We start from the raw sequence: 15,644 nt of genomic DNA, 5'->3' as shown, positions 1-15,644 counted from the left end.
AAAAACATTTATACCGTGGCCTCTAAATAAATGGAACTTGAACAGTAAACAATGATGCCTGATAAGATTCTTCCTCTGTGTCTTTTAGAGGAGTCCAATAAGAAGCACCCGTTCCATGTCCGACCGACACATACCGCACGGCTCTGACCCACTACCTGGACATCACCAACCCCCCTCGCACCAACGTACTGTTCGAGCTGGCCCAGTACTGCCACCGACCCCAAGGACCAGGACACCCTGCGCCAGATGTCCTCCGCCTCCCCGAGGGCAAGGTTGGCACCCCTGACGGACCTCAATCCTCTGACCCTTCACCGCTAGCTGACTGACTGACACTCCACTGACCACACAGAAATGCATGCTGTCAATAGCTGTAATGATCTGTATCAATGGAGAGTAAGTCTTAGTCTGTCTGTGTCTCTTTGTCAGGGTCTGTACCAGAGCTGGGTGCTGGATGCTCAGAGGAACATCCTGGCTGTGTTAGAGGACATGCCGTCCCTCCACCCTCACATAGACCACCTGTGTGAGGCTGCTGCCCCGCCTCCAGGCCCGCTACTACTCCATCGCCTCCTCTGGCAAGGTGAGACCCACTATTATAATAGTACAAATACTTTGTCCGGTTTGTGAGAAACAGAAATGTGTACAGCAGCACCCTTGGATGGAGAGCATTTTAAGGCTTAAGGATATGTACCTGGGATCAGAGACCAGCAGACCTCCGGTTGCCAGTTCAGTTCCCACTTTTTCAGTTATTTTGTTCTTTATTTAGTTTTTTATGCGTTTACTTAATATCTGTGTATTGTCTTGATGTCAGGTGTATCCCACCATGGTGAGCATCTGTGCAGTGGTGGTGGAGTTCCAGACCAGCACAGGGCGGAGCTTCAAGGGCGTGGCCACAAACTGGCTGAAGAACAAGGTGGTGGAGACGGACAACGGCCACAAGGCCACTGTGCCCATGTACGTCCGCAAGTCCCAGTTCCGGCTTCCCTTCAAGGCCAGCAACCCGGTGGTAATGATCGGGCCCGGCACAGGCATCGCCCCCTTCATGGGCTTCCTCCAGGAGAGAGGCTGGATGAAGGAGCAAGGTAAGGAGCAAGAAGGCCTGGTCCTCGTCTGGTATTTAAGACTGTGGTTTAGCTGATATTTTGTGGTATTGTAGAACAGCCATTAAAACAGAACAGTGTTTGCCTAGTGCATAGATGGAGTTCACAGCAAGCAAGTCTCCATATTCTACAATAAATTAGGTTCACCTGAGTTTGTTGCCACAAGTATGTTTGTATGTTTTAGCATAAGGGAGGGAAAGGAAAAAGAGGGTTAGTGTGACACAGCTTCACATCCAGTATGTGTTGTGTTTCGCTATCAGGGAAGGATGTCGGCGAGACGATACTGTACTTTGGCTGTCGCCACAGAAACGAGGACTTCCTGTACCAGCAGGAACTGGAGGAGTTTGAGAAGGCAGGCGTGCTGACTCAGCTCAACGTGGCCTTCTCCAGAGACCAGGAGGGGAAGGTAACACATCACACCGAACCTCTCTGTCAGCTCCTCACTATGTTAGAGTTAGCGTATCTAGCTATACTACCAAGTTTGACGTTTTAATAGTCGTATGTACAGGATACACATGGTATACAGCATCCAATGAAATGCTTACTTGTAGGTTCCTTCTCGACAATGCAACAACAATATGAAATAACAAATAATAAGAATAGAACATAAAGTAAATGGCTCAGTAGAATATAAAACATATTTTAGCATAAATATAATACAGGAAAACAATTTATAATCCAATATTTACACAAGTTCTGGGGAAAGGGGGGATTGGGAGGCAAGTTTTTAAATTGTGCAGTATTTAGCAATCATAATACGAGTCTGTTAGCAGCAGTTGTGATGTGTGTGTGTGTGTGTGTGTGTGTGTGTGTGTGTGTGTGTGTGTGTGAGTGAGTGCATGTTTGCTAAAGTGTGTAGAGACAGTGCAGGTGGTCAGTCCAGTTCAAGGGTTCAGCAGTCTGATGGCTTGTAGATAGAAACTGTCTCTGAGCCTGTTGGTATCAGACCTCATGCTCCAATACCATCTGCCCGAGCTGTTCACTTCCTTACCGTTGGGTAAGGGAGTGAACAGCTCGTGCCTGGAGTGTGTGGTGTCCTTGATGATGCTGCAGGCCTTCCTCAGGCACCGTTTCAAGTATATGTCCTGGATGGGTGGGAGCACGGTCCCAGTGATGTACTGGGCCGTCGTTTTGAGGTGTGACATTTGTGATAAGATTCAATAAGCTTTAACACTCCCCTATGTATGTATTTGGACAGTGAAGCTAAAACTTTTAATTTGGCTCTATACTGAAGCATTTGGGATTTGAGATAAAATGTTTCATATGAGGCGACAGTACAGAATGTCACCTTTTATTTGAGGGTATTTTTTATTCATATCTGTTTTACCGTTTAGAAATGAAAGCACTTTATGTATCTAGTCCCCCCATTTCAAGGTGTCATAAGTATTTGGAGAAATTCACTTATGTATATTAAAGTAGTCAAAAGTTTAGTATTCGGCCCCATATTCCTAGCATACAATGACTACATCAAGCTTGTGACTCTACAAACTTGTTGGATGCATTTGCAGGTTGTTTTGGTTGTGTTTCAGATTATGTTCTACCCAATAGAAATGAATGATAATTAATGTATTGTCATTTTGGAGTCACTTTTATTGTAAATTTAAGAAAATTATATGTTTCTGAACACTTCTATGTTCATGTGGATGCTACCATGATTATGGATAATCAAGAATGAATTGTGAATAATGATGAGTGAGAAAGTTAGAGGAATAAATATCATACCCCCCCCAAAAAAAATGCTAACCTTTGTGCCTCTAACTTTCTCACTCATCATTATTCACAATTCATTAATGATTATCTGTAATCATGGTATCATCTGCACTGAACAAAAATATAAACGCAACATGTAAAGTGTTGGTCCCATGCTTCATGAGCTCAAATAAAAAATCCCAGACATTTTCCATACGCACAAAAAACATATTTCTCTCAAAATTTGTGCACAAATTTGTTTACATCCCTGTTAGTGAACATTTCTCCTTCGCCAAGATAATCCATCCACCTGACAGGTGTGGCATATCAAGAAGCTGATTAAACAGCATGATCATTACACAGGTGTACAATAGAAGGCCACTTTAAAATGTGCAGTTTTCACACGACACAATGCCAAAGATGTCTCAAGTTTTGAGGGAGCGTGCAATTGGCATGCTGACTGCACGAATGTCCACCAGAGCTGTTGCCAGAGAATGTAATGTTCATTTCTCTACCATAAGGTGCCTCCAATGTCATTTTAGAGAATTTCGCATTATGTCAAACCGTCCTCACAACCGCAGACCACGTGTAACCACGCCAGCCCAGGACCTCCACATCCGGCTTCTTCGCCTGCAGGATCGTCTTGGGGGGGTGGAGGGGAGTGCTGAGGAGTATTTCTGTCTATAATAAAGCCCTTTTGTGGGGGAAAACTCTGATTGGCTGGGCCTGGCTGCCAAGTGGGTGGGCCTATGCCAATGGCTGCACCCCTGCCTAGTCATGTGAAATCCATAGATTAGGGCCTAATTAATTTATTTAAATTGACTGATTTCCTTAAATGAACTGTAACTCAGTCAAATCTTTGAAATTGTTGCATGTTGCGTTTATATTTTTGTTCAGTATGCATTAATGTAGAAGTGTTCAGAAACATATTCTATTCTTATTTACAATAAAAATGACTCCAAAATTACACTACATTATTTACCATTATTTGATTTTGGGCACAACATAATCTGAAACACAACCAAAACAAACTGCAAATGCATCCAACACGTTTGTAGAGTCACAAGCTTGATGTAGTCATTGCATGCTAGGAATATGGGGCCGAATACTAAACTTTTGACTACTTTAATATACATACAGTGGGGGAAAAAAGTATTTAGTCAGCCACCAATTGTGCAAGTTCTCCCACTTAAAAAGATGAGAGAGGCCTGTAATTTTCATCATAGGTACACGCCAACATAGGTACACGCCAATTTTTTTCTCCAGAAAATCACATTGTAGGATTTTTTATGAATTTATTTGCAAATTATGGTGGAAAATAAGTATTTGGTCACCTACAAACAAGCAAGATTTCTGGCTCTCACAGACCTGTAACTTCTTCTTTAAGAGGCTCCTCTGTCCTCCACTCGTTACCTGTATTAATGGCACCTGTTTGAACTTGTTATCAGTATAAAATACACCTGTCCACAACCTCAAACAGTCACACTCCAAACTCCACTATGGCCAAGACCAAAGAGCTGTCAAAGGACACCAGAAATAAAATTGTAGACCTGCACCAGGCTGGGAAGACTGAATCTGCAATAGGTAAGCAGCTTGGTTTGAAGAAATCAACTGTGGGAGCAATTATTAGGAAATGGAAGACATACAAGACCACTGATATTCTCCCTCGATCTGGGGCTTCACGCAAGATCTCACCCCGTGGGGTCAAAATGATCACAAGAACGGTGAGCAAAAATCCCAGAACCACACGGGGGGACCTAGTGAAAGACCTGCAGAGAGCTGGGACCAAAGTAACAAAGCCTACCATCAGTAACACACTACGCCGCCAGGGACTCAAATCCTGCAGTGCCAGACGTGTCCCCCTGCTTAAGCCAGTACATGTCCAGGCCCGTCTGAAGTTTGCTAGAGTGCATTTGGATGATCCAGAAGAGGATTGGGAGAATGTCATATGGTCATATGAAACCAAAATATAACTTTTTGGTAAAAACTCAACTCGTCGTGTTTGGAGGACAAAGAATGCTGAGTTGCATCCAAAGAACACCATACCTACTGTGAAGCATGGGGGTGGAAACATCATGCTTTGGGGCTGTTTTTCTGCAAAGGGACCAAGACGACTGATCCGTGTAAAGGAAAGAATGAATGGGGCCATGTATCGTGAGATTTTGAGTGAAAACCTCCTTCCATCAGCAAGGGCATTGAAGATGAAACGTGGCTGGGTCTTTCAGCATGACAATGATCCCAAACACACAGCCCGGGCAACGAAGGAGTGGCTTCGTATGAAGCACATTAAGGTCCTGGAGTGGCCTAGCCAGTCTCCAGATCTCAACCCCATAGAATATCTTTGGAGGGAGTTGAAAGTCCGTGTTGCCCAGCAACAGCCCCAAAACATCACTTCTCTAGAGGAGATCTGCATGGAGGAATGGGCCAAAATACCAGCAACAGTGTGTGAAAACCTTGTGAAGACTTACAGAAAACGTTTGACCTGTGTCATTGCCAACAAAGGGTATATAACAAAGTATTGAGAAACTTTTGTTATTGACCAAATACTTATTTTCCACCATAATTTGCAAATAAATTCATTAAAAATCCTACAATGTGATTTTCTGGATTTTTTTTCCTCATTTTGTCTGTCATAGTTGACGTGTACCTATGATGAAAATTACAGGCCTCTCTCATCTTTTTAAGTGGGAGAACTTGCACAATTGGTGGCTGACTAAATACTTTTTTTCCCCACTGTAAGTGAATTTCTCCAAATACTTATGACACCTTGAAATGGGGGGACTAGATACATAAAGTGCTTTCATTTCTAAATGGTAAAACAGATATCTATGAAAATACCCTCAAATAAAGGTGACATTCTGTATTGTCGCCTCGTATGAAACATCTGATCTCAAATCCAAAATGCTTGAGTATAGAGCCAAATTAAAAGTTTTTGCTTCACTGTCCAAATATGATGGGGAGTGTATCTATGACTGATAAGGTCCAATATTTGATACTGCCAGTGCCTATAATTCGTATTGCCTTGAGAACCTGCAGACTTCAAGAGAACATATTTTGCATCACTTAAATTATTTAAATGAATTGTTCAGTCAGGCTAATTGTTTGATTCTCCATGCTCAGGTGTACGTGCAGCATCTCCTGAAGAAGAACAAGGAACATCTGTGGAAGCTGATCCATACTGACAATGCTCACATCTACATTTGTGGGTAAGAGCCATTTCAGACCACCTGCATATGTACATGCTTTTAGAGGGTTTTCTGAAAGGGAAAATCCATAATCGTGTGCCCTCTGTAAATATGGCTGCCACTTGTCCTTCCCTAGGGATGCTCGGAACATGGCGCGGGACGTGCAGAACACCTTCTATGACATCGCTGAGGAGGTGGGAGTCCTCACACACACACAGGCTGTGGCCTACATCAAGAAGCTGATGACCAAGGGCCGCTACTCTCAGGACGTGTGGAGCTAAAGAAGATGAAGCTTACTTACCAGCACGCCCTCACATCCCCCTAGATGTTAACCTATTTCATTTGGGTAAGGGGTGGAGGAGGGTGAGTGGGAACGGTAAACACCTTTTGAACAGTTTTTGGAGGTAACGCGTCAGCACATAATCTTTAGATGGAAAGATATATGTCTGAATGTTTGTTGTCCTTTATTATTGGTTTGGTTTGTAATCTTACTGAGCCTTTTGTGGAGACTCGTACTGAGAGGTAGTGCTGATAATTTAGGATTGTTTGGGAATGGGCTCATACTCTAACTTGACCCCTAACCCCCAGGCCTTTCATGTAGATTTGGTCCACATTCTCCTTTAAGGTTATGGAAGAAAATATAACTATTTTTTTATAACATTAAGAGTGCAGGCAGACCTTCATTTTTGCCCATCAGATTAGAAAAGTTGAAGATAATATACATTAAATGTTGCACAATGTTTTTGTAAGTAAAACTAGGCGAAAACAGAGGTGATTATGATATGAAATATTGCGTCAGGACGTTTATCATGCTGTGAAGATCCCCACAAGGCGTTTTTTCTTGTATATTAACTAATTTGACGTCTAAGGCATTGAAAGCATTCTATATTTGCCGTCTGTGAATGTATTTACAAATTCAACATGGCCGGCTATTCAGATGCCCTAGGAAGGTTGTGTAAATACAGAGAGCAGAGCAAGATTAGAGTAAAATATGCATACTTGTAGCACATTCATATTGTACCATGTACTGTTAAATTTGTACATTTAAATTCCAGTAACTATTTAGTCATTGAGCCATGTTCTTCATCGGTTCATTAAAGAATAGGTCTTAGATTCAATGGTGGTAAACTGTAAAAATGTCCAGGTGTTCTTTTCTCATGCTCTCTGACTGTAAGGCTTAGTGCCAACTAGTCACATTTAGATGGACACTACCACGGCATTTAGGCAATGCAATATGTGTTGGTTGTATGTGCACTTGCAGTACAACATGAATACGTCTATTAACTGTCATTTATGTGTGTTCTGATAATCACTAATTCTGGGATGTGTACAGTACAGTACTGAGTGTACAAAACATTAGGAACACCTTCCTAATATTGAGTTCCACCCGCCCCCTTTTGCCTTCAGAACAGCCTCAATTCGTCGGGGCATGGACTCTACAAGGTGTCGAAAGCATTCCACAGGGATGCTGGCCCATGTTGACTCCAATGCTTCCCACAGTTGTCAAGTTGTCTGGATGTCCTTTGGGTGGTGGACCATTCTTGATACACGGGAAACTGTTGAGCGTGAAAAACACAGCAGCGTTGCAGTTCTTGACACACTCAACCCGGTGCACCTGGAACCTACTACCATACCCCGTTTAAAGGCACTTCAATCTTTTGTCTTCCCCATTTACCTTCTGAATGGCACACACACACAATCCATGTCTCAATTGTAGCAAGACTTAAAAATCCTCCTTTAATGTGTCTCCTGCCCTTCATCTACACTAATTGAAGTGGATTTAACAAGTGACATCAACAAGGGATCATAGACAGACCAGGTAAATCCAGGTGAAAGCTATGTCATGGAAAGAGCAGGCGTTCCTAATGTTTTGTACACCCAGTAAGCATTTTATGTAGGTTTTATCTTTCTATGCTGATGGTTGAAGGTCTAATACAGAATATTTACTTCAATTTTCTGAGGTTCTGTTGAACATTAACTGTATGAAATGAAGTGGATGATATAAGGGTGATGTTCAGCTGTCCTTTTGGTGTTTCTTTTAATAGAGAAACCCCTAAACTATTGTAGTGATATGGCAGGGTTCATGTTTTCATTGAAGAATTGTGTGCCTTTTAACTTTTTCTCTTGCATTACTGATATCGAATAACGTGTTCCATCATGACCTGTTACATGACTCTTACCACTTGATCCAGTTGTATATGCAAAATAGCTATTTGTATATAAACAGTATAACTTGAAAGCATGCATTTGTAAAGAAATAATAATCATTGATTTGCTATATTTAGTCTTGGTTGTCATTTATGGCTTCTCTTTACTGTGCACAACTGCCTCATTTTCTAAAGATTACATCATAATCTGCCCTTATAGCCCACACTCTTGATAACCTCACCCACTGCTCCCTGCTCCTCAATTTACAATAATGTTGATTGCCAAACAAACTGCATGTAATGGATCTAATTTACTGGTGAGGGGATGCTATTTAATTGCTGTAAGTAGTTAAGTAAAGGAAAACTGAATAAATCAGTGAAAGTGTAATATAAAATGCCTGATATATCAAGAGTGCCAAGAGATTTGTCTACAGTATGTGTAGAAAAACGCAAAGTACAAGCCAAAAGGAGTGGTCTTACAATCAACTGACAATCAAAACCTTCTTGTATTGATTTGACCTTGAACATTTTGAGCCTGCTTGTTTCTTGAAACCACAATCATCAGTGAAGAAACCGTGTACCTTTAAGTACTGCCTCAAACCCCATGTCCAAGCATATTATATCTCAACGTATAACATATGAGATAGCTCTGTCATTCAATGTGTTTTCTATGTCATCAAACGGTCAGTGAAGACACAGGTGCCCCTGGGTGAACCATCACAGATCCTGGCAGTGACTCTGGCATGTTTGCTGTGAAACTCTGGGGGGCACTGACAGACACAGACAGTGGACTGAGGTGGGAATGTTGAGAATGTAGATGTTGAGCCACTGGATCCCAGTGACTAGTGGTTTGAGAGGCATATGTGTGCCCATGACTGTGTCCATGGCCGGAGCTGTGTTAGTGACTATGTCCATGACTTGGCCCAAAGCTATGCTTGAGGACATATCCATGGTTGTGACCATAATAACCTGAGAGCTGAACAGGGCTCCCCTGTGTATAGTATGAGTTGGCCCAGCCTTCAAATGTCTTTGGTGTGGTCTCGGTAGCCTGTAGATTGGAGGAAACTGGAGCGTGGGCGTGGACTGGGTAGGAGCCTGGGGATGGAATGATTCTGCAACCAATGAGAATGTGGAGAGATTAAGGGGCGCTTATCTAACTAAACAGTGATTCTCTATTGAATCATGGGGGACCACTAGGTGTCTATTGTACAGTATTCAATTACAGCTGAGGATCCTCTATTAAAACTGCACCTCATTATACTGTAGAACATCATGTTCTCTGGCTTGCACCCAAAAATCATGTTAATTTAATGACCTCTTGTCTTGTAGGATAAATAATGCGTTTAGTGCTTTCTCAGTACTCACGGTGGGTGGACCGTCTTCCTTCTCTCCTCTGTTGATGCAGGGACATACAGGACACCAATGGTCCTCAGCAGCCTGAAAGGCATCTTCTTGTCCAGCACTGATGCCCTAGCATCAGACATGTCTAGAAGTGAGAGCCAGCCCTTTCCGTCTGTTTCACCAGAGCAAGATAAAGAGAATGTGTGACGCAGTGATGCAAGATTTTCCTAACCAAACATCCCATAATGTTCAGCATGAGGACTCAACAAACATTTCAAGCATATACAACACACACAAATATTACAACTTAACTACACTACTACGCACACTTAAAGCTGTGACACACTGCAGAGTGTATCACAGTTATTTTCAACCACAATGAGGTTGGAGTAAGGATACAGATCCTGCCCTGCAATGATGACGTTGCAGAGGAAGACAGTTTGTGGGACCAAAAGTGTTACGATGAGCAGAAACAGTCAGGGCAGGGCTAACATGGATACACTGACTCCAAAAAGAAAGCCCTTAACCATACGGGAGTGCACTGTGGCCATACCCATAAGGGAGAGGGATACAGGAACTAACCCCTCCACTTGATTCTGGGAAGATGCACCAAACAGTACCAGCCCCAGGATGGTGTACAACACCCCTGTGCTGATAGAGAGCAGCTGAAACATGAGGACCCGAACAGTGCCCACACTCTTCTCAATACCACCACAGAGGGGCACCAGAACCCCAATGCTTAGGAGTAGCTGGGTCACTGTCTTGTAGCGGAAGGAATATGTGATGAGTTTGTGTACTGGAATAGGACAGGATTAAAACGGAAATTATAGGGTTGACAGACATCAGTGGCATTGATGTGTTGTGCTCTTGCTTGCCGCTGTAGCCTACTGGCACCATCTTTTACGTCTTTAACGTTAGCTACAAATTGTAGCAAGCTAGATAACGTTACAACACTCCCATTCAAAGTAGCTAGCTACCGAGCATATGACTCTTGATTCACCTAGCCCCTCCTTGCTAATTTACCATGCCCATTGCCAAAAACTGTAGTTCCAAGACTGAAGGCATCCTCTGATAAACCGAAATATGTAGTTACAGTAAACAAAACAAAGGATACTATAATGACAGAAACAATGCCACTCGTGAACTCTTGAACCTCTGAACCACATTGTTGTGGAAAATTCGATCCAAGATTAAGGCAGAGGCTATTTGACGATATAATAGAAACATATTTAATACGAGCAGCTGCAGGGGAGATCCACCTCTGATTTCATAGGGAAGAACTCAAGGAAGAAATGCTTACATGTCCCTTATATTGCGGGAGGTGATAATACAACCAATTTGTTTACACAACAGTACTTTCAATACATCAACAGTTCCGGAACACCATTGCCTTGTGTTAGGGTGCAGACATACCAGGCGTCAATGAAAGGCATAACATCACAATCCAACACAGAACATATCCCTTGAGAAGTTACAACAGCTCACCCTAAATTCTTTCAAAACTATTCGGGAGATAATTTTGATGCTCAGTGCATATTTGTCAAACTACTAGTGGATAATCAAGCACAATACAAAAATGTCAGTTACGACACCTGTCCTCCAATATTGCACAACACTTCTTACAATTTAGTCATTTAGCAGACGCTCTTATCCAGAGCGACTTACAGTTAGTACATACATTTTCATACTGGCCCCCCGTGGGAAACGAACCCTCAACCCTGGCGTTGGAAGCGCCATGCTCTACCAACTGAGCTACAGGGGACATTTTAGCTAAAACTGGGGGTAGCTAGCTTGCTAAGCCAAAACAAATGTACTGGACTACCGCATTTGGATAAATCACATTCACAACCACAAAATTACTGATCTGCAGATCATGAAGTGCACTAAGGCAGTGCTGCATTTAAAGACACTGCCACCTGCTGACTTGTGCCTGAAATGTGATGATCAAAGTGTCCTCAGCAGCCCATTTGAGTTAGATAGAAAGCCAGATAGATATATTTGATTTGACACTTAAATAAAATAATTAAAACCGTTTAATAAAATAAAACGTGTCAGGGACAACACAATAAAACCAAATACTTCCATTGTGGTCCCTTAATGATTGTTTCTCCAAGTGCAAAAAAAATAAAAAAAATATATATATATTGGCAAGGAATGGTTAATTCCTAATGATTTCCTGTTGGCCTATGTAAAACGTCGAACCAACCATCCACACAACCATTTCTCAGTCAGTAGGATATATGCACATCACTTTCGTTATTCAGTTAGCTACAACCAGTGGGAAGGTAGCTTAGTGGGTAAGAGCGTTGTGCCAGTATCCGAAAGGTCGCTGGTTCCAATCCCCGAGCCGACTAGGTGAAAAATCTGTCGATGTACCCTTGAGCAAGGCACTTAACCCTAATTGCTCCTGTAAGTCGCTCTGGATAAGAGCGTCTGCTAAATGACCAAAAAAATACAAACAGACCGTATCCAAACAAGCCTTTTGCTTGTGACGTTTATGCTTGGTTACATTTTATGACGTGCCAAGCATTAATTCACTACATAAACTGTGTTCAGATGTGATTTCATCTGTACAATCGCTTTCTTCACTCAGGTTGCTGCAGGTAACCTTTGGCCTTTTGATGCACAGCCTTCCCAACCTGTATAATATATACAGGGTGCCTTATATATATATATATATATATATATATATATATATATATATATAGATAGATAGATAGATAGATAGATAGATAGATAGATAGATAGATAGATAGATAGATAGATAGATAGATAGATAGATAGATAGATAGATAGATAGATAGATAGATAGATAGATAGATAGATAGATGGATCGTAATGATGAGAGAATCAAAAGAGCTTTAAGGCGCCGCCCTTATGTGGTAAATATAACATATTTATTTATTTGTTCTGTTTTTGTTATATTATCACATTTTAAAGTGAGTGTTGTGTTGACAGTTGAATCCAGTGAGGGTGAACACCCCTGATTCTGTGTTGTGGCCAACCGGCAAGGTGCGCAGAAGGCCAAAGCCTGTAAGTAATATCTGACCTGAAAACAATAACACATACGCATTAGTTATACATGCTGCATGTACAAACTGCAGTTATCACAATAAAAGCAAATGCAGATATCCCTCCCTATCTAACCACATTGAATGCTGTCTTGACAGTCTACTTCAGTGCAGACCACTAAGATCCACAAAAGGCCTGTAAGTCACATTCAAATTCAACCACATAACAGTACTTTTGATATTTATTGATACATAATTCAAGTTATTTCCATGGCCAAAATGAGCAAAGCAGTGTTTAATTCATTTTTTACTGTTAACAGCCAATCATTGTGAGCTGTGGGCAGGACCAGACATCTGGGGATGGATGGAATATCAATCCAGAGCCTCTCAGCCAGGTCACACATCTATGCTGTTCCCACAGAGACAACAGATAGATCAATCTTTTGATTCATATGGCCATTTTGGTTGGCTTAGTTGAATTGATAATCATCCATTCGACATTTTAAAGATTCCTATACTATGGAAGGTCTTTATCTCCATCCCTAATGTTATTGGAGTTGCATTTATTGCATTTCAATACACTTGCATTTTCAGTTACCCATGTATTACTCACTACTTGTAAACCATGTTGGTGCCAGTGTATTCTATGGCTGCCATGAGTACATGCCTTTCGCTGTCTCCTCAGTCTGGAAGGGTGACTCGGCTGATAGAGAAAAATTATGATGAGGTGATCTCGTCCTCCAACTCCGATGACTTTTCCATCGACTCCTTTACTGACTGTGAATCTGAGGTAAGAGAGTTGTACCGTACCGTCCATGTCTTTGTTGAGTGACATCACTCTGAGGAGGATGGTCTCTGACTAGCTGACTCTGATACACAGTGTGATGATGAGGATCATGGAAGGAGGACACCACTGCTGAAAGTTAAGGATGAGGAGGATGGAAAGGTGACAAAGCTTGAAGTGAGGGATATGGTAGAGGACGACGATCTGTCTCTCCACTCCTTCGATGAGTCAGACTTCCTGGTAAGTTCTGCATACAAAAAAATATATAATAATATATATATATATGGCGGATTGGAAATTATGCAGACAATTACATTGATAGAGCCCATAAGTTCTGCACCATGTATTTGAGTAACTCTTTCACTGAATGTGGAGAATGGACTATGACCAGCTAGCTCTCTGACACACAGCGTGATGATGGCAATGATGCCTCTACTGACGACTTTCCAGAGCCTCCAAAGGAACCACAAGTTCCACTGAAGGACCATCAACTGGTAGGCGTCTCTTACATTTGTTTGTGTGTGTGTCACATCTCAATGGTTTGACCCTTTGTCTGTACAGATTATTCGCCTGGCCCCCATCACCAACCTGAGTGAGACTGGCAGGAAGCTGCTCCAAGAAATGGCGCAGGAAATGGCAGGAGTGGCCCCACAGGTGAGAGGAAATACAAGAAGGGAATCTTGTCCGTATGTCCTTCTACAGTATAGCATATCTCTAGATATAGTAGCTCAAGAGAAGAGAAAACCCATAAGCTTACATTACTTTTTCTCCTTGTCCAAAATATTCAGGAAGGGAAGATCAATAAGAAAAAGAAGGGCAAGGCCAAAAAACGAGTGAAGCAAGAGAAGGCCAATAAGATGCAACAGATAGAAAATGTTGGAGAAAGTAAGGAGGAGGACAAGAAAGAGGAAAAGAAGAGTCTGAGGAAGAGGTGAGGAAATAAATGAGGGAGAAGTGGAATATAAACAGGGAATACTAGACTAGAGAATTAGAGAAATAGAATGAGGTAGCAGAGAAAGAGCAGCTGTCTGATGTGTTAATGCAAACTTAAGCAATAAGGCACGAGGGGGTGTTGTATATGGCCAACCTACCACGTCTAAGGGCTGTTCTTAAGCACGACGCAGAGCGTAGTACCTGGATACAGCCCTTAGCCGTGGTAAATTGGCCATATTCCACATACCCCCGAGTTCCCTTATTGCTATGATAAACTGGTTACCAATGTAATTAGAGCAGTAAAAATAAATGTTTTGTCATACCTGTGGTATACGGTCTGACATACCACGGCTGTCAGCCAATCAGCATTCAGGGCTGGAATCAACCAGTTTATAATACTATTTATTCTCCTGTTGTTTTTGATTGACAGGTTTCTTCAGTGGCTGCTGCCCAAACTGAGATGTTCAAAGAAATAATGGCCAACTATTACTCCTACTACCACACACACACACATTATTTTGCTAATTTTCACCCCAGTATCTCTATTTGCACATCATCTTTTGCACATCTATCATTCCAGTGTTAATACGAAATTGTAACTATTTTGCACTATGGCCTATTTATTGCCTTACCTCCATAATTTACTACATTCGCACACACTGTATATATATTTTCTGTTGTATTTTTGACTTTATGTTTTGTTTACCCCATATGTAACTCTGTGTTGTTGTTTTTATCGCACTGCTTTGCTTTATCTTGGCCAGGTCGCAGTTGTAAATGAGAACTTGTTCTCAACTGGCTTACCTGGTTAAATAAAGGTTAAATAAAAAATTTATAAAAAATTTGCAAAATACATATATTTGTCTCATTCTTATATTTTGCGACATGCACCATTCTTACAAAACAAATACGATATTGGTCCCCATACATCCTACCCAGGTGGCGTATGATAATGAGTTGGATTTACATAGTGCGTAGAAGCGCTTTCCCATGCTTAGGCTTGGAAATATAGCCAGGAGAAGCAGGGTCAACACCCCTACTCATGCCATAAGTGCCATGAGATGTTTAGTAACAACAGAGAGATAAGACCTCTGTCTACGCGGTCTCATCCAAAGGACAGCACCGGCCGCAGGGCAGTGTCACTGGTATTGGGGTCTTAGGTCTCCTTTGGCCAAAGGGAAGAGAAGAGGGCCCCTTACTGGCCTCCTTGCAATATCTGGTCTCCCACACAGAGACGGAAACCTACACCTGTTTAGACCCCTGAGGATATGGCTTCAGATGAAAGACAGCTGAGAGATGCAGAATGCATAAGCTTGAAACACTGTGATGTATGCAAGTTCATGAACATTGTGCACAGAAGTGGAGCATGCATCTGGTCTGAAGCATGTCAAAAGTGTGCATATGAACTGGGACTGGAGGACTGCATCAGATTTAAACTAAATTAGCATTTATCTGAT

General features: G+C 41.9%; 1 protein-coding gene and 1 pseudogene across 2 annotated transcripts in view; both read left to right on the top strand.

Moving 5' to 3' along the window:
* The window catches only part of LOC311136276 (NADPH--cytochrome P450 reductase-like), a 25,496-nt pseudogene extending 17,245 nt beyond the window's left edge, over positions 1-8,251 (top strand). Inside the window, exons 10-15 of the transcript XR_014615425.1 lie at positions 89-272; positions 427-577; positions 809-1,079; positions 1,358-1,503; positions 5,907-5,992; positions 6,108-8,251. The product of XR_014615425.1 is annotated as an NADPH--cytochrome P450 reductase-like (transcript). The remainder of the gene's footprint in view (positions 1-88; positions 273-426; positions 578-808; positions 1,080-1,357; positions 1,504-5,906; positions 5,993-6,107) is intronic.
* A 4,844-nt stretch (positions 8,252-13,095) lies between these two features.
* LOC311136275 (uncharacterized protein) lies at positions 13,096-15,451 on the top strand (the record flags this gene model as incomplete). The annotated part of the gene is made up of 6 exons (XM_084170405.1): positions 13,096-13,260; positions 13,351-13,494; positions 13,665-13,748; positions 13,816-13,908; positions 14,618-14,723; positions 15,303-15,451. 6 exons carry the CDS (start codon positions 13,096-13,098, stop codon positions 15,449-15,451), a joined length of 741 nt encoding a protein of 246 aa, XP_084026531.1.
* Between the last annotated feature and the right edge of the window lie 193 nt (positions 15,452-15,644).

The sequence above is a fragment of the Coregonus lavaretus genome (assembly GCF_964263955.1).
Source record: "Coregonus lavaretus genome assembly, chromosome: 10".
Taxonomy (NCBI): domain Eukaryota; kingdom Metazoa; phylum Chordata; class Actinopteri; order Salmoniformes; family Salmonidae; genus Coregonus; species Coregonus lavaretus.
The sequence above is the reverse complement of the archived record's forward strand: the minus strand, read 5'-3'. Positions and strand labels throughout refer to the sequence as shown.